Source organism: Amphiprion ocellaris, chromosome 8, assembly GCF_022539595.1.
Source record: "Amphiprion ocellaris isolate individual 3 ecotype Okinawa chromosome 8, ASM2253959v1, whole genome shotgun sequence".
Lineage (NCBI taxonomy): Eukaryota > Metazoa > Chordata > Actinopteri > Pomacentridae > Amphiprion > Amphiprion ocellaris.
In genome coordinates, this window is record NC_072773.1 from 20,091,493 (window position 1) to 20,113,295 (window position 21,803).

Sequence of the window (21,803 nt, forward strand, 5' to 3'; positions counted from 1 at the left end):
TCATTTATTCTGCAGAATCAAAGGCCTAATGGATGCCTGTCAACTTCTCGTGAACCCGGACATTTATCAGTCTTTAATTCTCATTACATGCTCAATCTACAGACCACACCTTTTGACCTCGGGGTCACGCTTGGTCTCTTGTGTGCTCTCTTTTACCTCCCACCCTCCCATTCCACCCAATATTATCTTACCATCAATGAGTTTAGAAGGGGTGTGCTTTGGCATGGAGAGGGAAAACATGACGTATTTGGCAGCTCTAACTACGCTGAGGGGGGAGCCTCCCCACAATAAAAACAACCAGCTGAGTTTTGTTCATAATCCCAGATTCCACTGCACATACACTACTCTTGGCGAGATGGAGGAGTAGAGGGGTGGGGGAACTAAGGTCTGGATGGGATGAAGGATGGGAGGGGAGCCGGCTGGAGCTCGGGGACTTATGTGACATTGAAGAAAAGCTGTGCAAAAGAAGACCTGAAGTGATATACTGAAGGGGTACAGGGGCCGATGGGTGTAGAATTTAAAGGGTAGGTTCAAGCAAATTACAAAGAAAACATTTTTATTCACTTATCACTAGTTGCATCTGCTCGTTCTGACAGCACTGCTTTTATTTTTCCAGGTTTTTACACATCTGTCTTTACTCCTCTGCCACAAACCTCCCTAAAAGGAAGTGGAATGGAATTAATTTGTGTTGTTTAAACTATTTTATATTTAAAAATTCATGTCTTTCTTGGAGCAATGTCTACATTAGTAGCTCCAACAAAAAATGTTCACAACAAGGTCTTTTGAGTATTTTGAGACCTTGCTTTGAATAGACAAGAAGATGCTGTTGTTTTCTTCCACTGCTGCAAGCAACACAAATTAAATTACATTCATATCTACTGTACTGTGGTATTGGCCAAAAAAAAGAGCTGCATATCTCAAAACCTTGCCAAATACTATCTGCATGGCTAGATACGATTAAAGAAATAGATTTTGGGTGGAGTCGGTTGGTTCCTTTAAACTAGATACTCTGAGTAAAATGAGATGATCTCAGCAGGTCAAATAGGTTGCAAATAACAGGGATGCACGTCTTAGTGTATATACGCAGCAATGTTCACATCAACTGGGATTTACACCTTTTAAAACTGCACTGTGCAGCAGTTGGCCAGTCTCATATTGTAGGTGACCACATTTAACCCACTATATTTATGTCTATGGTATGTGCTTCTTGTCCTGGTTTCACGATGTGGCTTATTGTGACAACAGGACTGTTCACAGTGCAAATGACCTTGAGGAAATATTTTCCTTGCAGGGTGTGGAGAGGGACAGGGTAGGGATGGAATTCACATGGGGCCTGATCTTGTGATGAAAGCAGGGCGTGAATGGTTGAAAAAAAAAATCATGTCATATACAGCAGAAGGCGACATAGAAGACATAGATGGGATAATAAATATAACCTAATTACATAAATATATGTGTGATGAACATGATGATGAATAGAGTTGACTTTGGACTGACTTTTTACTCATGAACATGTCCTGAGCCATTTAGAAAAGACAGCTGGGTGATGTTTTCGCTGCCCCACCCTAAACTGCTGAAGACAAAACAGTGTGAAGTGATGTCATTACTACTGCTCATGTAAACCAGCTGTGTGACCTTATGGGCTATATAGGATTTAAATTCCATGTGTGTTACAGCACAGACGTATGCATCTGCGTGCACAAGTCTAAGTACGTGTGCTCATGCACATCCACCCCGTGGTTAAAATCCCCAGTGCTCTTCACTCACTCTCACGAGTTTTTTTTTCTTACAAAGTGAGGCTGAAAACATGAAAATTCACAGAAAATCCTTTATTTTTCACTTTTAATTTTTTCATCTTCAATCCAATTTAACATACAGAGTGCTAGTAAAATTGAACAGTCACATTGGAATGTTAGCAATGAAAAAATACAAGATGGATCAAAAGGAGAAATCAATGCAAGACATCCCATTTGTATAACAGAGCATATTGTTTTTCTGCTCTAGTTATCTACTGCAGATTCCTTTTGTGTTTAATCGCAGTATGTCAGTAAGAAATGACATCTCATACTTACAGGACAAAAAAAATAATAATTAAAAAAAAATCACAGATTTGAGCCATTAGATACCTTCTAACAGCAACAGAATATATTTCTTTGTTATATAGCCAAGATCAAATATTGTGAAGGTGCCACAAAGTATATGTATAAGTACAACATGAGCTATGAAATGAAAATCTTTGGCACATAGAATGAACATAGCGAGTGTGGATACAAAGAATAAAAACAAGATGAGCATATGCAGTATATTGAAATAAGAATAACACTGACAAATGGATGGACAGAGGTGACAGTAAGAGGCCTGAAGCCTTTATGAGTTTGTTGGTCAAACAGTCAGTTAGGAGGCCTGTTGGCTTTGTGATTAATCACACCACAGTTTTCTGTGGTAAAAGCATTCCTTGTGGTTAGCCCTCTTCAAGAAAACTCCCTCTGCCTCTGCGTGGGGACCGACTGCAACTCAGCAAGCCATCGCTTTGTCAACTCATTTTACAAAATTGTACATTTTACATGGCTAATGTTATATGCACATTCAGACTCTTCATTCACTCACATACTTCATCAAAATCTCTCACTCATCATCAAGCACACACACATACAGTACAGTAAGCAAGAGAAGCTTAGTTGCATGTATATATACAGTCCATGCACAGTACAGATGCAAGTATATGTTAACACACCCATGCAGGATTTGATAGCAGCACACTCACGCACACAGGTTTGCACACTAACACAATCAATAACTCAATCAGACACACAAGATACGAGCCCAATGTATTTTCTCTTTGAGAAGTTTGTAAACAGGTTCCAAGGCAGTGTGATTTATTTCCTATCTGTCTATCATGGCTTTACATTAAACTAAGCAACAATTTAATTTATGTGCTTTACTACTAGAGGATTTGGTTGGAGCTTTAAACCAAATGACCTGCTGGGTGTGACAGCACATTGCCGTGACTCCAGAGGCTGCAGTAATCATGGGAGCCAGTGCTGATTAATGCTAGAATTCACTCTATTCGCACCCAGAACTGCCCATCTCCCGTCTCTTGACTCCAGCCTGACTGCCGTCAACAACCCAGGGACTGAGCCTTCGTCATCACCGACATCATTCATCTTTGCCGTTATTGTCGTCATCAGACTAGTTTTCCTGATGTTTGTTGAGGCACATAGCCAAAGGAGGAGGCAAGAGGACTGTAGCAACTGTAGGAGTGTTGATGTGGGAGACTGATCTAGTCCCTGATGTCCACTTTGCTGTGGCCTCTTGTGTGGTTGGGCAGGAGTGGATTCAGAAAAGGAGGTGTGTTTGCATAGACGTGTGTGTGTTTGTGTGAGTATGGATGAGTGCGTTTGTAGGGGTAGTTCCTGGGCTGCAATTATTTTTGGACTATTTCACAGCTCAGTGTCTGCCGTCTTGGTGGTGGAATGGCCGTTGGTGGGAGGAGGAGGCTGAGTCTTTGCGGCCTCGGGGGACTCTCCATTTACGCTGGGCTTCTCCGGGGTTTCAGGAGGGGGGTTGAGAGGGGCCACAGACACAAGAGTGTTCCCCTGATTCTCCTGATCCACTGGATAGGCCTCCTCTGCCTGCAAATACAACACAGACGAGCAGTTCATTACTCAAGCAGTTACTGCCTTTATTTTTGTAACATTGTAAAGCTAATATGTGGAAGAAATAAAGGTTAAAGTGTACATCTGTGCTCATTTGTGAACTGCATAAATGCCTACGCTGGACATAGTAGCCATAATGCAGACACTCTTTTTTCCTTTATACTTTGACTCTGGACATTAAAAAGAACTATATATACTACATGTACTATATTGTATATCTTGTCAAGGTTAAAATGAAACATTTCAATTTCTAATCAGACACAGCTATGCACATAAAAATGCATGCACATAGATCAACTAACCCCCACGCCTTTTCACTATTACTTATAAGCACACACAAACACACCCTCTAATGTGGTCTCCATCATGTGATGTTGTGAGTGGTACAGAGAAACAGCTGCGTCTGGCGAGTGGATGAAACGGTTAGTTCTGCACATGAATACGGCAGCAGAGAGCAGGGTGTGGGTCTCTGAGTAACGCACACTCTCTCTTTCTCTGTGCGTTCTCTCTGATGGCTGGCCAGCAACATTCTCTAATTAAAACGCTGGCAGACATTGATTCAAAAAGGAATAGAGCTGTTTTGATTTCAGATGTTGCGCAGCGCGAACCTTGCCCAGGAAAATCTATGCATACTGTTAGGGAACCTATAATGAGAGCTGTGAATGCAGACCCACACCAACACGCAGTGAAAAATAAGATATTTATGATAAAACACACCTATAGGTATTGCAGGGAGGGAATCAGATCCGTGTTAATAATTTACGAACAGAAAAATTTCACATGAACAACTAACTGCAATGACTTTCAGTTTATCGACTGTATATGGAGTGATGTGATACTAACAGGCGCCTCCTGTGCCAGCGAGAACATGTAAGCCAGGTTAGGTCAACGGGGGCAACATACTGTATATTGTACATTCCTTCTTAACAGAAAATGTAAAAATATGCGTACCAGCTTCACTCCCTTGGTGTCAGGTCTGCGTTGGCATTTGAAGTAACCCAGAGTGATGGCAAGAGCAGCAAGCAGGCCAGTGATGAGAATTCCAACAAATACAGAGTAATTTGACGATTTCGTCTCTGGCAAACCGAGCTACAGAGAAGTTCAGCAGATAAAGTTGTGGTCAAAAGAAGTTGAAACCAGATAATAACATAATTCTTGGATTAATTAAATTACAAAGAAAACTGATACATATGCAGATTCATCACGGTCATTCATAATGTATGCTGCCTAGTTAGGTTCAGGGGAATGTGCTATCTAATAACAGCAGCAATCCCGGTTAAGACAATACATACTATAGCACAAAGAAGGAAAACAGCCTAGTAACTGCTACAGCATCTTAGTCAATAGTATGTAGCATATACAGAATACTGTAGAGTATTTGCATTTAACATGGTTTGAACACATCATTGGGTCTCCATGGGTGTCAAGGTGATTTCACCTCCACACCATGAAATTCAAGCTGGTAGCATCTCTTACCTTGTCTTTCAAATTTTTACTCTGGAGGGCACTAAGCAAGGTACTCTTGTCAGCTGTAAGTGCAATAAAGTTAAGAAGCACATCAGTACTACATCAATCACCTCTATATGCATTGTGTTATTGATGCATGATAAGCTTAATGGACAACAAAAACCATGCATGTACATATTATTACATAATGAATGTTGTTAATACCCACCATCATTGCTGGCCACTGACACTTTGTTGCCATCTTGGAAGATTTCTAGAAGACAGGTTTCCTTGTTGCACCAGGCTGCAGGGTTTTCCTGAATGATACGTTTTGTTGCCTCCTATAAGAGAGAATTTGAACAATGTAGCAGGGAAGTGCCCAATACATGCCTGCGTGAATTGACACTAGCTGTCTCAATAAAGTCAGAGGAACTATTATGTGAAGTGTATATTGCAAAGCAATTAAGAAACTTCATTTTTTACTCCGCCAAGGAACAGCGGAGTTATGTGACGATCAGCGTCTGTCTGTCTGTCTGTCTGTCTGTCTGTCTGTCTGTCTGTCCGTCTATGTGAAACATTACTCAAAAACGGAGTAAGGGATTTGGATGAAATTTTCAGGGAAGGTCAGAAATGACACAAGGACCAAGTGATTAGATTTTGGCAGTGATGCAGCTTATAATCCGGACCCACGACTTTGTTAAGCATAACACATGCCTGTGCTCAGCGTAAGGTCATTTTTTATTAAAGATTTCATCGGTCGAAAATGATATGTCAACTGAGCAGCCTTGGCAGAGTACTGCGCTCTCTGAGTGCTTTTCTAGTTTTTCACTATGCTAACAAATTCCCTGAAGTCAGAACCTGCAAAAGCCGTAGCAACCTTTACATTTTCAGTGTGAAGCTTCATACATAAACACTGCGCCAACAATCAAATGTGTGCTTCTGAATTTCTAAAAGTATACACATTTGTGTGCCTTGAAAATTAAATGCAGTTGCATGGAAAACTTGCAGCCCACACCTTTTTTCCACCTTAACCCCAAATTATGATATCACCCCATTGCACAACTTTAGGCTTTGCAACTTAGGAACACTCTTCACTTTTCTGTAATGCGATCCAGACAGCTCTCTGTATTCCCGAAAGACCACTATGAGCAAACCCTGAATCCTCAGTTAGTTGGGAGTGGGCCCACAGCTGGACTCTGCTGTAGCACTCAGATCCTTCCGGCAACGAGAGAGAAACTCAGGAGGGCTGAACTCAAACAGCAGAATCAATTCAATGGAACTTGGTCTGTTCTCCATCTGTCGCTTATGACCGATCACATCCTGCATTGTCTCATACCCTGCTTTGCTGGACCTTACATGGCTTTTTGCACCCTTGGCAAGGGTTTCGATGAGTTACAGTACGTTTGCATTTGAATAAACACATGACATGTTGCATTGTTATGTTTTTAATTTAGTTCTGCTGATACAGACTGTTTGAGGTTTTTCATGTTAATTTTTTACTCTTGCCTGAAGAGAATAATCTTTTTTTTGTTTTGTTTTCTTCTACGTGCATTTTTGAGCAAATCGTCAGCTGGCTAAGGCTTTTGGCACTGTATTCCATGTTTAGTTGCAGGTTGAGTTGGACGAATGATTTCTGCAGATGGTCTTGGCTCTGTGGATGTTACAGTCATGACCCATATAAGTAAAGTATGGAACTGGGATCTGACTCGCTGCTGCATCTCTGTGCACCTGGTCTGACATATTATGTATGTACAAGGTAACAGTGATTTCCTTTTGAACACACGTTTGTTGTACTTTGATGCATCAACAACTGTACACACAATTACAATTTTACACATTAAGGAAAATTATAATCATGTAGTAAGAATGTTCCAAATATGACATTGTCTGCAGTTTATGTCAATTATTAAAGGCAATCTGCAATGTAAAGAAATCTAGAAAATGAAGCCACATTCATTTGTCTGAAGGACCCTAGAGCAAGAGAGAAACATTAGCCCTTTTCTTCATTTGTCTCCTGCCACAGTCTCAAGATTTACAACGGCTGAGGAATGTCTGAGAAAAGATCCGCCTTTATCGGGGCCATATTTCCAACTGTAGCTCTTTAAAACACATTCATCTACTTCCTCAAAGTGGAGTAAGCCACTTCCTCTGGGCACAAGGTGCAGGAGGCCACATAGAGGTCTTGGTAAAAGGAACGTGTCACTCAAAGGTAACTGGGATCAACTCTCTCCTCTCATTTCGCCCTGGTCTTAAATGTTGCATTAAACAATTTCAGCTGCTAGTAGCTTGATACTGTTGATAGTTGTGCAGGGAGCAAACGGAGGGCTTTTGTTCAAAGCAAAATGATATAAATATGGATCTAAAATTGTTGTTAGTGGATTGATATTTTATGAGAGTATTCTGCTTTTACACTTAAATTGTAAAGGATAGACAAATTTGTACTCACACAGTCTTTTGTATCTACTACAGCCTTGATGGCATTAGTTTCTGGGCGGTGTTCCTCTCCAACACACGTCACATCAGGCTACGGAGACAGTAAACCAGATCAAAACAGCACACTTTGCACATGACCACAGCATAACTCACCAATTGCAAACACATGTCCACTCAAAGGAAAAATGGTATCTTATGCAGATATACTGGTCAAGTTGTCATACAGCATAACATGATGAGTCTTTATTTGTCTTGTGTGACTTGGCGCAGATGGAAGCACTGCTAGCTGAAAAGTTTAAAAAGAAAGGCATGCACTTACCACAACAGTTTTAACAGCTTTGTCTGTGACGGCAGCGGTGCCTTTTACATCAATAACAGGGGCAACGGTCACCACCGAGACGCCTACATCCTGTACGCCGGGATTGAGGGCCATGTTTATAATGGTAGATAAGAATGAGCTATCTCCAGGAGCAGCAGAAGCACCAGTCTCTCCTCCTGCAGCAACAGTGGGAGCGGCAGCTGCATCTGGAGCAGCAGTGGCACCTGAAGCGTCACCGGGGTCTGCAGCACCTGTTGCTGAAAACACAATCCAAGGAGCACGTCGTTATTGCACAATATCCTTTGTTTATATGAAGCCATGCAAGTTGAAATGTAAACTTAGAAATAGCTTTTGAAGAATCAAAAATTATCTGGATACAAGCGATATCATCAAATCTAGTTCTACATTTATTACCAGCACTGGCGTCCGCAGCTGGTGCAACTGTTGGAACTTCTACTGCATCGTCCTGACACATCACCTGGCCTGCAAAACAAAGAGAGAGAGTGAATGGGCAGGTTAAACACTTTCATTTGGCAAATCAGTCCTCTGTGATTCTTGAATGAATTAATGTCTGCTGTTTTAAAGGTTTGTAAGCCTGATGAAATGTGACAAATTCTGAACTATCAGACAAAACTGAGACAACTGTGCTAAGTTAAAGTTAGTTAGCTGCAGTCTACAGCCACATTTTAGCCCATTTTTTAAAATTTTAATTCAATTTACATTTCAGATGTGATGATTCTTTTGCAAGTTCTGGAGTTATAATGATGTTTGCGAATTTAATTCATGAATTTAGGTTATTTATATGATCACTACAAGATTAAGACTAAAGGAATACAATGGAATGAGGGGTGTTTTTCTTTTTCTTCCCACTTTACTACATCTGGGTGAATGCAGACCCATTCCAGGAGTGGAGCACCTCATAATCTAAACAACCTCTGTTGTAGTAAAGACACACAATGGACTATAAAGGTTAAATACCTTAAAATCACTACTAGTATATTAGATTATCATTAAATCCCACTTACGCTACTGTTCTTATGTAAGGATGTGTGGTATTGGGGGAAGGAAATTTAAACTACACACTCAGTGAAATGCCCATGGGAATGAGCTCAGAGCAGCAGGTAGGTTTGAACAGCTTGTCCTAGTGATTCAAACCTCACGCCCAACCCAAAGCTGCCAAACTAATTTGGCATGTGTTCTCAAGGGTACTAACTAATTAGTAATCACATATGGGTTAAATTCTCCCGATCTGCAGCCTATGCAAATGAACAGCTCAGTCAAAAGGTCACGACCTCCTGATGACACATCAGTCTTCTGGGACTGATTTTGTTCATGTAATAATCTTAGGATTAAGTTAGGTGGGGCAAAGACCTTTCTGATGCAGGAAGGTTTGAGAAAGAAAGCATTTCCCAAGTTCATGTGACATAAATGGATGGATGTCTAGCCCTTGCTCAGTTGCCTTTTGAAGTCTAGGATCCAATTCATATCATGACTGAAAATTAACATGAACAATACATCAGGTGTACAAAAATAATGGCAAACTCTCTGACTATGTGATCTGGCCAAATAGATAATGCAATTAGGCTTTTGCCAGCACTTTTACTTGTGTTGTTGTATTTAACCTACACACAAAGATGCACAACTCTTTCTAATACATCTTAGGCCATCATCTACTTTGCCGAAGCCATTAAAGGAAATTGAACCAGCATCAATATCAGGCAGCCTTTAATAGCACTGTAATCTAATTCATCCTGCACCACCACTTCCAAACACTCCCCTCCACATGGAAGAAACCCAGTGTTGTGTGTAAACAGTTTAACATCTAACCAAAACTATGCTGCAATCAGAGGAAAATGTGTTTGGTGGACCGCTACTATTATTTAGGTAATCACCAGATACATTCAGATAAATGAGGGGGATTTTGACTGTGTGTTTGAAATCCTATAAACATGGCTGACTTTAACGGACTCTGGAATGAGTACCAAGCTCATTTTAGAATGTTATCATCCCAAACAACAGGTAGTGTTACATCATTTTTCCTCCGCTGGCAAGAGGCCACCATGCTGCAAACAGCACTGTAGTCAAGGCTCTGTAACATATAGGTCTCTCCTGCCGTGTCTTTTATCTCGTTCATGGCGTCAACTAGCTGAACGCTGTCCAGAGCTGCTCAGATGCTGCATTTTATCCGGGAGATGTGGGCAAAAATTCTAAAGTTTAAATGTGCCGTCAGAGCCTTCAACTAATTGCGGACTGAGCTGCTTTGTTTAATAGGGCAATAATGTGAGGCAAAAATGTTTAGCCACACCAGTGAATTAACTTAATACCTCGGTTTATGCCTCATAAATGTTTTCTTAGGACAAATAGTCTGCAGTGTTTTAAGGCCCTATACTGTCTCAGCAGTTAAGTTGCAGGTGCTGACTAAATAAATAAAGTGTTTCCAAAAAAAATAGCAGTCACTGCATTATTGTTTACATGCTGAAACTTGATACAACATGTCAGATGCTTGTACACAGTAGCACTCCTCCACTGTGGACACAGACACTTCAGACAGCTGTGTGAAAAATCTGACTGTAGCCAGCCAGGGCCCCCTCTGTATCAGCCCGAGGCCTTAGGACCTACAGTCTTAACACAAACACAGAGAAACATACATAACACTTCTACTCCATAAACACAACCTTGCTCTCCCTCCAGAGAGTTTCAGAAGGGTTCATAGAGCATAAGGCCAAGATGGCAGATTATGTAACCTCTGGGTTCAAGTAAATCTTGCTCTTCGTTACTCATTTCACTGCTGGCCTACATCAAGTGGATTTCCTGCCCTGTCTGTCCTGCTTAAAGCTTTTTAGCCTGGGTGTTCCAGGCTTTGACGAGGTATGTAGTCATGCCAGATGTAAAGAACTAAATCACAGGTTAAAGAGAGGATACAGTATGAGGCCAGGATGATGATTGACATTTCAAAGACTGTATTTTTTTTTTTTTTGCCTGTGGCTGGACAGATCAACAGCAATTATAAGGCAGGACAAAGACATAAACTTCACTGGCAAATGACAAATGCAATTTGGCAGATGCCTCAAGCACCTTCCAGTGCCCACTGACATATTTAGCAGCTCCTGGCAACTGCTCTGTTCTGTTTGGGAAGATTTACAGGACAATGTGAGTTATTGTTGACATGCTGCTGCTGCGACTAAGTTGCTGGTCTCTACTTAAAACACTATGGTGTTATGATCCTGCTCCAGCCTCTGCCTTTCTTCCTCCTTTTCCCCATTTTTCCTCCTTTCTCCCTTGGGTCCTGATCTGTTTCTGTTTTGTCCTGTCTCTTTGGCTCTGTCTGTCACCTCTCCCTCATGTGTCTCTCTCTCTCCCTGTCTCTCGCCCTCCTGCTTCTCCTGCTTCTCCTGCCTGCACTCTGTTTGCTGATTACTGCAATGAGTCTCAGCTGCAGCAATCAGTTTACACTATTCACCTGTTCTCCACCTCTCCTGCACCTATTTAAGCTCTGCCCGTTCTTTCACTCCCTGCAGGATCATAGATTCACATTCCCTTCGAGATTCTGTTGCCCTCTGAGTTTCAGTAACCCACATGCATTCATGGACTCTGTTCCCACCTGGACTCTGCTTTTTGGACTCTGCTTTTGGACTCAGCTTTTGGACTCTGCTTTTGGACTCTGTTTTCCCCTTCCGTTCAGTTCCCCCATTTTTGTGAGTATCCCTCTTCGCTTAGTTTGTTTTGCAGACTTCCGTTTTTGTAATCTTTGTGTTGGTGAGTACAGTGACTGATTTAGTTCCTGTTTTGTTAAAATAAAAACCTTTTTCCCCTGAACCTCCTGTCGGCCACTATCTGTGTCTGCGCCTGGGTTCTCTGACTCCTCGTACCCCGTGACATATGGCATGTAAGCAACCCTGAAAATTAGTTAAGCTGTAAACATAAGGAAATGAGGTCCAAAAATAAAGCAGTCCTAATCCCTTGGGAGATTGTGGAGAATCTCACAAGTGACTGTAGAAGATAACATAAAGAAAGAGATTACAGTAAGAAAGGTCATTACTGAGTTAAAAAACCTGTATTGCACATCATCATTCACTACTTTTGGATTAGCTCTTTGTCAAATCATATATTTCTAAGGCACAGAGACTCAAGGGTGATCAGGGAAGAGAGATGATAATGTGGATGTAGGAGGTTGTGTCTTACCATCAAATTACATGCTGAAGCTGTCATGAAAGCCACATTCTACATTCTTACATTTGGTTCTATTTTCCTCCAGACAACCTCCTTTCAACCCCTCCTCCTCACTGGGGAAAAGCTTTCCACCTCCCCCTTATATACCAACAGAGGCAACAACATAATTTCATGAATGCAGCACTAAAAGCTCACAGCTAAGGAATGCACAATGCATAGCTACATAGGTACATTCATCAGTCTAAATTACTGATACTGCCACAGGAAGACAAGAAAAGCATATACATTTTACCAATTTACTTTTATTTTGACATTTTGTTAATTCTACTCTGTTTATTTTCTTATGCTTGTGTCAGATCCAACCTCAGAAAACCAAAGAGAATCAACTTCTGGAATTAACTAGAGATTATAACTTCTTATATTATTCTGATTGTTTGACTGTGTGTGGTTTTTAAACTGTTGGATGAATTTTTAGCAATTCCATGGCATTTAAGGATGTCAGCATAAGGCCAAAACCAGCCACTGTGTTGATGTTATGCAGAGTTTCTCAGATAAATGTCAACCTGTTGGAGATGTTAGCTGCCATTTGGAGGAAGTGTTAAAAATATGTGGAACATGTAGGCTTCTTGTATTCATGGACAAAGACCTTCTCTGTAGTAGAGTGAAATCAAGTGTTAAATGGACTGATGTTCATCATTGGCAGATATGCCGTAACTGCAACCACTAGCAGTGCTTCTGTGAACTCTGCTGTGATTGTTCCCTTTTTGGTAAAAGTCAACCTATCAGCTGATCAATATTCTGCTAACGTGTCAGGTCACCGCCGAAGGGCGTCAAGCCATGAGCCTGATAGAAACTGTATGCAAGCATGTGTCCATAGCCTCTGCATTTGTTGAGTTATTTTCATCTGTTACTGCATCGGCGGAACCATAATGTAGCCATAGAGCTATGGATGTCTTGAACCCAATCCTAAGCATGGGATCAATGCTGAATAAATTTTTAAACACAACTTTTACTAATTGAGTGCTGCTCTGCATTTATGATGCTGTTTCAAGCCACAGACGCATGGTGATGCTGCCAATGTGGCTGTTACATGTTGCACTATCATACAGAATCACTCACCTTGTCAGTCATGGCTTAATTTCACATATGTGCGCTGGCTGGTTTAGGCATATGGGTTCTGTAAAGCGTCTTGAGATAATCTGAATCGTAGTTGGTGCTATATAAATAAAATTGAATTGAATTGGCTAGAGACCATTAAGCGCTACAGAAGACTTTGTCATGGTGCTCCTTGACAAGTTAAACCTCCACAATACTCTCTGCTTGCCAACATGGAACTGCCCAAGACTTCTGATCACTACAGTAAGAAACAGTAAGAATCTGGTGGCGCAACCAGGTACTACAGCCAATCTACAATAAAGTGTGTGTTGTCAAGGAAATAAATGGTATCTGCAGACAACAGACACTAAAAAATTCAGAGCAACAACGACAAAACCTGCTTCCTTTCAGTATGGCATTTTTAGCACCACATTTTGAGCACCTCTTTCAAATTTATTTCACTGGACCCTGATCGTGATCAGTGAGTCCACCTTTAGTTAAAACAGAGTCATCAGCCCACTACATGAGTGGACTCTTAACTGCACACCATGCTCTGTCTGCCTGTAACACCCACACAGACTGGGTGCATGTTTGTATATGTGTTTGAGATATGAGGGTAGGTATATTTTGAATGGTGCTATCTGCTCCTGTACTCAGTCATTTATTATGTCTCTGTCTCACTCATTTCTCACAGCCTTTCACATTCTTTTCCTGAAGTATAGCTGCCATTGTGATTGGTATTCCTGCTTTTGAATTTAGGGTGGGGAAGAAGGAGGAAATTGTAGTAAAAACAAACACTGTCACACCTGATTAAATGGCTGCAGTCAGAGCGTATGAGCAGGGGACAGCAGTTCTTCACTTATGGTATTTGAGGATGAGGCCTGCTTCCTCCCAGGGGAGACTGGGGAGGAGGCCTGAAGAGGGGGGATGAGTGGTGCAGCTGCAGTAAGTCTCCTTAGGGAACTCTTTCCCACCCTGCATATGTGCTGTACTGTAAAACCACTAACATCATGCAAGGAGAGAAGCCTCAGCCCTAATCTTGGGACTTGACCTCCACCCAGACTATAGAGACAACACCTTGGATGTCATAATGAGCCACACCCTATTTCCACTACTTAACCAGATGTGCAGAGAAGACCCCAAAGCCTCCTTTCACTCCTTCCTACTAATATTCCTCATTAAGATAAATTAGGTTAGAAATAGTCTGGAATTCTAGGTTTATTAGTCAAATGATGACTTTTTTTTCACCTAATCTTTTAGTAAATTCCATTCATATTTGAACTTGACAAATACCAGATTAGCAAGCAGAACTGTGGCAGTGACAGTAGCAGTAGTTCCTCATACAAATTTCCTCTAGTTACGAGTAAGGTTTCATAGTATAACTTAAATTACATTACATAGTTCAATTTCTAGGGCTGCATTAAAACAAAAAGGAAATGTACTACTGTTCTAAAGTGTACCACAAATTGTAGCCATAAAGACATCACAGTCCACTTTATTACTATTTGCTGCAGTGACAATCTCAAAAAAATAAAGAAAATCCAGGATATACCACTCAAGTCCCTGAATGTGAGAACTATTTTTGTTTCTGAACTGTCGGGTGGCAAAAGTTGACTTTTTCCGGCCTGCCCACGCCCCTGGTGTTTTTAAACAAAACACAAGATAGTTTTCCACCCAGAAAATTAAAAAGAATTAACAACATGTTTGGAATGTTTTCTGTGCACATCCTATGACAGGATGTGAATATCACAGCACGTGGCACGAAGTGACCTCTTCGAACTCCAGAGACAAACATGCTGGCGACTAGAGATAACACACACCACCAGGCACACACTCCTGGAGTGGAATTACAACGACGCTGACCATTATGGGGACTCAACACTGGGACTGCTCTCTGCACTAAAGAGGGTGGATGAGAAAGAAAATTTACTTTGCTGAATTTTTGTTGTATTCAAACTTAATTTTTTCTCTTGCTTATGTATACTGCAGGGCTGAGACACGCTTTGAGGAAGAAAACAAAGAACAAAAACGGAATTGTGATTGATAGCAGCCGCTGACCATTGTTTTTATTCAGCCTCTAATTTGCTCATTAAAACTGTTTCAGCGAGGCAGTGAAACTCAAAACCGGTGTTTCCAAAACAGTCCATCCATTTTCTTCATGGATTAGAAACTGAAAACAGCAGCTGCTTCAAGAGGCTACTTGCCACTCTCCTTTCTGTGTCAGAATCAGCATCAGCAGATGTACACTGACTGATTCAAGCTGCTGTTTTAAGATACTGTGTGTGGAAAGAGGCTGTAAAAAGATATTGAAACCTACAGAACTAAAAAGTCTAGCTCTGATATGATTGAGGCTAAGGAGCCAAACTGGGAGAAGAAGACTGAGAAATAATGGCAATAATGGGATAACATTCCAGATATTGCTAAACGTGCGCAGCAAGATATGCACACATACAGTGGAAAAATGTGCTATCCAAACTCTCCTTCAAGAACTGCAAAAGGGCACAATCTTGTGTTTTCAATTAGGAGAATAAAGTATGCCTTCAACAACATGCCATTTACTGACCATTAATTATCAGGAGCCATTATTCTGGCAGTCAAAGGCACCAGTGGAAGCTCATTAAGAGGTTTTATTCCCCTCCGTTGGGTAAACAGTATACCCCTATTAAAGGACAGCCAAACCTGGTTATCCAACAAAGATTTATACACTTTATTGCTTTCTACTGGGATGACATCATCATATCTTTGGATCAGTCGAAGTGAAGAGAATCACGGAGCTGTTGCTTCAGTTTTGAAAAACCAGGGATGACACAAATTCTTGAAATTCACACTAATCTCAGAGCTGTCCGTAAAGCTGTACACAAGCATGATTTTGATCCAAGCAAAAATATATCTGGAGTTTCTAGACTCGTACCGCCAAATTGTCAGAGCTGAAAATGAAGGAGCAACAGAAGGAGGAGGGCTTTTTGCTTTCTTCATGCTGGTAAAACCCAACAGCTGTAAAATTGCAGCAGGGTGCCAGGGGAACAAGGAACAATAAGCTCACCAGAACAGCAGTAATTGGAAGAGGAAGATTTGAATGCTAGCACTGCTTCTGTTTTTCATTAAGATTGTTTCGCAAGGTAAATATTGTTGCTAGACGATCTATTTCTCCAAGTCAGCTCCTTCTCCCGGACGATCATTTAGTTTAGTGGCGACGGTGGTTTTGTTTTCTTATCATTAATATGTTTTCTTTGGAACCGAGTTGGCTTCAAATGTAGATAATTCAGAGAGAGAAAACACATAAAAGTTACTCCCCTTGTTTTGGTGGTTGTGCCGATGAGGCCTTGCAAATGAGGTAACGGATCGGACGCTGATGACAGACAGCGTTTGTTAGGATATTTTAATGATTTCAGCTGTAGTCCGACTTGGCTCTCACATGTAGAAAATCACTGCAGTAAACTGGCAGTTTGACAGAACACAGGCTCCAGGTTTAATTACTTTGCAAGCTCACGTGGCTCCTCAGCCATGACTTTGGGCCCAAGTGGACACACACCCTAGCCTGACATAAGACCACTATCTGCCAAGGCTTATATAAAAGACCCACACCCTCCAGCAGATGACGTGACTCAAACTTCACCATCACAACTTGGGACTGAAAGAATGCTGGTCAATAGCTGAAGGCCATGAGAAAGAGAGTGGCAATATTCTGTACATGTTTATACTGGCAGGGCGAAGTTGATGTCTGAGAAGGAAAGTTTTAACGATTTGTGTGCAAGGACATATGGGTGCTGATATTTACTCTCTCTGTCTCTGAAGACTGTGCTCTAGTTTTTAGAGTTTAAACAGACATTTTTTCACATTTTCTCAGTCTGTGAATTTTCAGGTGTTTTGCGATCAATCAGCTTTTATGATTTAGGCCTTTTTATCAAGTACATGCTTTAGTGAGGGTCACTGAAGTGTGCATGATACAAAAGATATGACAGGGGATCGATGGTTTGTGCACACAAACATATGCATGGCAAATGTAGAATCCTCCAACCATGAGAGAATATCTTGCTTTAATGTGGTATATTCTAGCAGCAATTGTCACGTTATTGTGCTCTGCCCGAGGCCCCGACTTCGCAACAGAAACAGTCATTGTAGATGACAAGCTGAAATAAGCGAGACAAGATGTTTTTCCCCTTCTCTGCAGCAGATTTAAAGCTTGGGTTTTCCCCCGAAATCTTGAGAGAGAGACAGAGAGAGAGAGAGAGAGAGAGAGAAAACCTATAACATACTCCAAGAGGCGATGAATGACATCATCCAACATTGCAGTCCATGCCCATTTCAGCGCTACATATTTGCACGCCTGCATAACTACTGAATGACAGCCATGGGAAGTGGGAGTATAAACTAAATCTGTTTGCCGGAGAGTCAGGATGATTGACCTGGTTATATGTGACAGGCATGTTTGCTCTGATAAACACGGTTATATACATTCACTAATCAAGTGCATCAAAGGCTCTCATCCTGCTGAACCTTTTTCTTGTGTTTGCCTAAACCAGATCAGTGTTTTGAAGCTACAACCCTAAAATAAGATGTTTTCAACTGTAAATCCTCTTAATCCTCTCAATATTGATTGATTTTTTTTCACAACTTGTAGTATGTACATTACCAATAAGCCAAAAAACTAGGACCATCCCTGTTTAGTAGGTTTGTTTCATACCACCAAAACAATTCCAACTAACCGAGGCACTCAAATTATTATCGGTGGATCCTTCAAAGTCCGCCCTTACCACCACTGTTGACAGACCCTCCCCAAAAGCCTTGCTGTCTTGGGAATGCTCTGATCCAGCTGTTTGGCCATAGCAATGTGGCCCTTGTGAAAGTTGCTCAGGTCTTCACACCTGCCCATTTCTCGACCATCTAACATGTTGTTACAGCAGAAATCCAAGTGTTCACTTAGCACCTAATATATCCAACATCTTGACATACGTCATATGCAAACCGTTGTGTTGAGGAAAAAAAAATCTTTGTACTGTGTCGGGATGGAACATTTTGACAGGCTTTGCCCAGTGTGAGACTTTTCTCTTTCTCCCTAAAAAGCATTTCATGCTATATCTGACTTCATAAATATGCCTATTGCAGTATAAGTAGTAAGTCCAAGGACTTTGCATAATGAGCTTGCCGGTTTCCATGGTTCCCAGATATCAGAGGGAAAAAAGGAGAGTTTAATGGTCATGTTTTCTCTTTGTGTGGTTCAAAAACAAGCCTGGGATCAGCTGCCTCACTCATTTTGCCTTTACTTGGTTCACAGTATGATTTCCACTAAATCCGATACAGCATTGATGAAAGCTCCTGACCTACAACAATTCCACAGTGAAAACTAGACACAACAAGACAAGAGACACACAATGGAGCACAATCTATATTTATAAGGATAGAGTGACTTGACAAAGAGTCTTTTATATATAGATCAAGTCAACCATTATGAAGTATGAAACATGAAAACTCTCTGTCGCTTTAAATGAATACTGATGTCATGAGGGGACATATATCACTGCAAACACACAAGCCCATATTGTCAAAGAAGTCAATGAGGCGATGGATTGTCTCTTGTGACATGTCTGGGGGGGCAGGGTGAGGATACAATTATACACTGCATTCATTTAAGTGAGAGATTTTCCCTTTGTTTTTGTTTTTTTCTGAGCCATATGTGACCACGCCTCTGCAAATTCACACCACCCTGACAGTTTTAGACAAATGTCATTAATCTATCAGGTCTGTGTGATCGCAAGCCTGCTGTTTAGGTTGGAATAAAGAGCTGAGGATGAGCAGACTTGTGGCAACACCCTTGTGATAACCTTAAAGGAGAAATCTGATTTATTTCAAACAGGTAGCGTCATTACTGTGATGTTGCAAACCTTTAAAACATTGCAGCTCTGTGAAGCATAGATTTAGAAGATAAACTGTGCCTGGTAGGTAATATGCTATATGCATATTGAATTAATATATAGGGCATAAGGGAAAATAGTCATTGTTATAATCATAATTAAGAGGGTATGAAAACTAAATAAATGTATTTAATTAAACCTAAATATATGTAATCAGAATGGCCTGTTTTTCAAAAAAATATATTGTTAATTATTAGCTCATCTTAGTTCTCAGTCATTATTCCTTAAAATATTAGCATTTTAAAGGCGTGTCCCTGCACTGTGGCTTGAACTTCATTTTGGGTTTTAATGGTGGAAAACAGGCAGGTCATGTGACTCATATTCTGTCTGTTCTTGGAAGTTGTTTAATATACTACCAGATACATATTCTTCATATCTGTTTGCAGTCGTTTATGCTTTTCTCATCTTGATTGTTTAAACTGTAATTCTACTGTCTTGGTTTGTTTTGTGAAACCAGCATCTATTGCATGTCTGTCTCTCTTGAAAGAGGGATTATAGCTCTTCCTGAGGTTTCTTCTATTTTTTTCTGGCTATACAGTTCTTCGGGTAGTTTTTCTTTATCTAAATTCAGTGTAGAATGACAGAGGGAGTTGTATGCCGTATGAATAATAAGGCCTCTTGAGACATATTTGTAATAAGTGATATTGGGCTACATAAACATAAAGTGACTGGACTGGGCTTGACAGGGAATGCCCAGAGTAATTAGATTTCCAAGTAAACCTAATTACCATCTGTTAAGCTGCTGATGCAAACGGTATGTGGTCTGCCTCTTTTTATTGTGCAAACGATGAACATGTTCCGCCACCTTCTTCATCTTTTCCCCTTATAAAGTAAAGCCTTAGTTATTTCCATTAGTCAGGAATACTCTGAGTCTGCTCAAGGTTGCTCCAAACACTTGCTGCCTCTGCGCCCAAAGACGACTCCTCATGACTGCAGAAATCGTTACATTGGGCCAAACTACAACCAGTCCTGCTTTACAACCAGCGAGGCTGCAACACCATCCAAGCCATACATCACCCTGCAATTAGCATCAGGCCTCAGACTGATTTGGAGTGGACTGCCCAGTGAGTCTACACACATCCACATAATTGCAAACACACAGACACACAGGCACGCATCACTGCCCGAAGGATCTGCAGGGAACACAGTCGAGGCAACTATTTTTGATCTGTGTTGAATTCACATGTGTTATGTGGTCACTTTGTAGCACACATGCAGCTCAGACACACACATGTACATGAAATATTTTTATGACTAATTGGAAACACAAGCCAGACATCAATATGGAACAAGTGATCATATAATTTATATAAAAATACATTTCTATATATTTTGAGCCTGTGTGGTTTTATTCCGTTAACATTCAGGCAGCTGCACTGGGACGCACTGTGGGATATAAAGCATAATGATTCTCAACTGCAACTTTCCACTCCTGAGCAAACCCTTTGTGTCTGCAGCCAGCCCACCGCTAACTGTGCCTCTTTGCATGTGTGTGTAACCTCATGGCAAAACACATCAAAGCAAATCCCCCCGGTAGTGTGTAAGCTACTACGACATAAAACTAGATCTCCCCTCCTACAGTGTAATGTTAGTCACTTGGAGACAAAAACAAAGAAAGAGCAAAAACACTCAATATTTAACACACAAAAAATGGATAGATAATCTATTTACAGTTGAAGTTGAAAAAAGACATACTATAATAATTAATTAGAAGAATACTCACAGCTAAGTAACAGAGTGCAGAGCACCAGAACTCCAGCCATCCTTCTGCAGAGCCCATTCATTCTCCACATGGATGCAGCCATCCTCTCTGGTCAGACTCAGCGCAGCCGGCGGGAAGTAAAAAGTGTGGGAAGTGAAGGTGAGCGTGAGGGTTGGGGGAGTTGGAGGTTTCCTGTGAGGTCTGAGTGAGCAGGACAGACAAGAAGGATAAAGCCTGGCTTGTGTTCTGTTTCTCTTTATATGGCCCCACTCCTTTGGCCTCTCTCTCCCTGCTCTTTCCACACCCCTTTTCTAACGGCCTCCTGTTAACCCATTTCCCCTAAAGCAACGGTCCCTGTTTCCTCCCTTGTCCCTGTATGTGTGTGTGGGTGTGTGTCTGTGTGTGCGCACATATGTAGCAGGCACCAGATAATGAAATGGTAGTGGGTGAAGCATAGCAACAGGCTAAGCTTTATATTTGAGTCAATTTGTACTTTTTCACAGATTTTGGTACTGTTTGTGTGACAATGGCACTATTTCTGAAATGTGGGTGAAATGAGGAAAGTTTAAGGTGATGCTCTACTAGACAAGGTGCTAATATAAGCCATTTTCAGGTGGCCTGCATGTGAAAAACTAGTACACTGGCTCAACATTTACAGATTCCAATTGAATTTGAGCACAGCTTTGAGCTCAAGTTGTCCACAATAAAACCAGCTTCCGTTTGACTCACATAGACTTTGCAGAACTATGTTAAAGATGCTAAGTATGTTCTAATTTTGTTTTCTGCAGATGCACCTGGTAAACAAGAGGCACTCCTCCTGCCTCTGACATGCTGTGTACATGCGTAGCTGAGAGGCCTGTAAAAGTACATGGCGTCACAGACATTGCTTGGCCGCAGCTTTTGTACGTCCCTGGACAGAAGACTTACAGCCAATAATGAGTCATCCATCGAACCGCACGTATACACCACGCATGCCTACATGTAACATACACTTCGACCGCTGTAAAACACACGCACTGACATCATGCACGAAACACATGCTATTTCACAATCACACCACATCAGCAGAA

The 21,803-nt window shown here is 41.2% G+C and overlaps 1 protein-coding gene across 1 annotated transcript; it reads right to left on the reverse strand.

The window, feature by feature from the left end:
- Positions 1 to 1,814: 1,814 nt before the first annotated feature.
- cd34 (CD34 molecule) lies at positions 1,815 to 20,963 on the reverse strand. The gene is made up of 8 exons (XM_023291658.3): positions 20,755 to 20,963; positions 8,269 to 8,337; positions 7,855 to 8,111; positions 7,549 to 7,626; positions 5,332 to 5,443; positions 5,133 to 5,185; positions 4,608 to 4,745; positions 1,815 to 3,632 (listed from the first exon to the last, which is right to left on the reverse strand). The coding sequence occupies exons 1-8, from the start codon at positions 20,834 to 20,836 to the stop codon at positions 3,441 to 3,443; spliced, it is 981 nt and encodes a 326-aa protein (XP_023147426.2). The 5' UTR covers positions 20,837 to 20,963; the 3' UTR covers positions 1,815 to 3,440.
- Positions 20,964 to 21,803: the final 840 nt, after the last annotated feature.

Coding starts and splice junctions, on each gene's coding strand:
- cd34 (XM_023291658.3), bottom strand. CDS start 20,836: ATGGCTGCATCCATGTGGAGAATGAATGGGCTCTGCAGAAGGATGGCT. Junction 8,112..8,268: donor AGCTGCGGACGCCAGTGCTG/GTAATAAATGTA, acceptor TTGTGTTTTCAG/CAACAGGTGCTGCAGACCCC. Junction 7,627..7,854: donor AAGCTGTTAAAACTGTTGTG/GTAAGTGCATGC, acceptor CTGTCTCCGTAG/CCTGATGTGACGTGTGTTGG.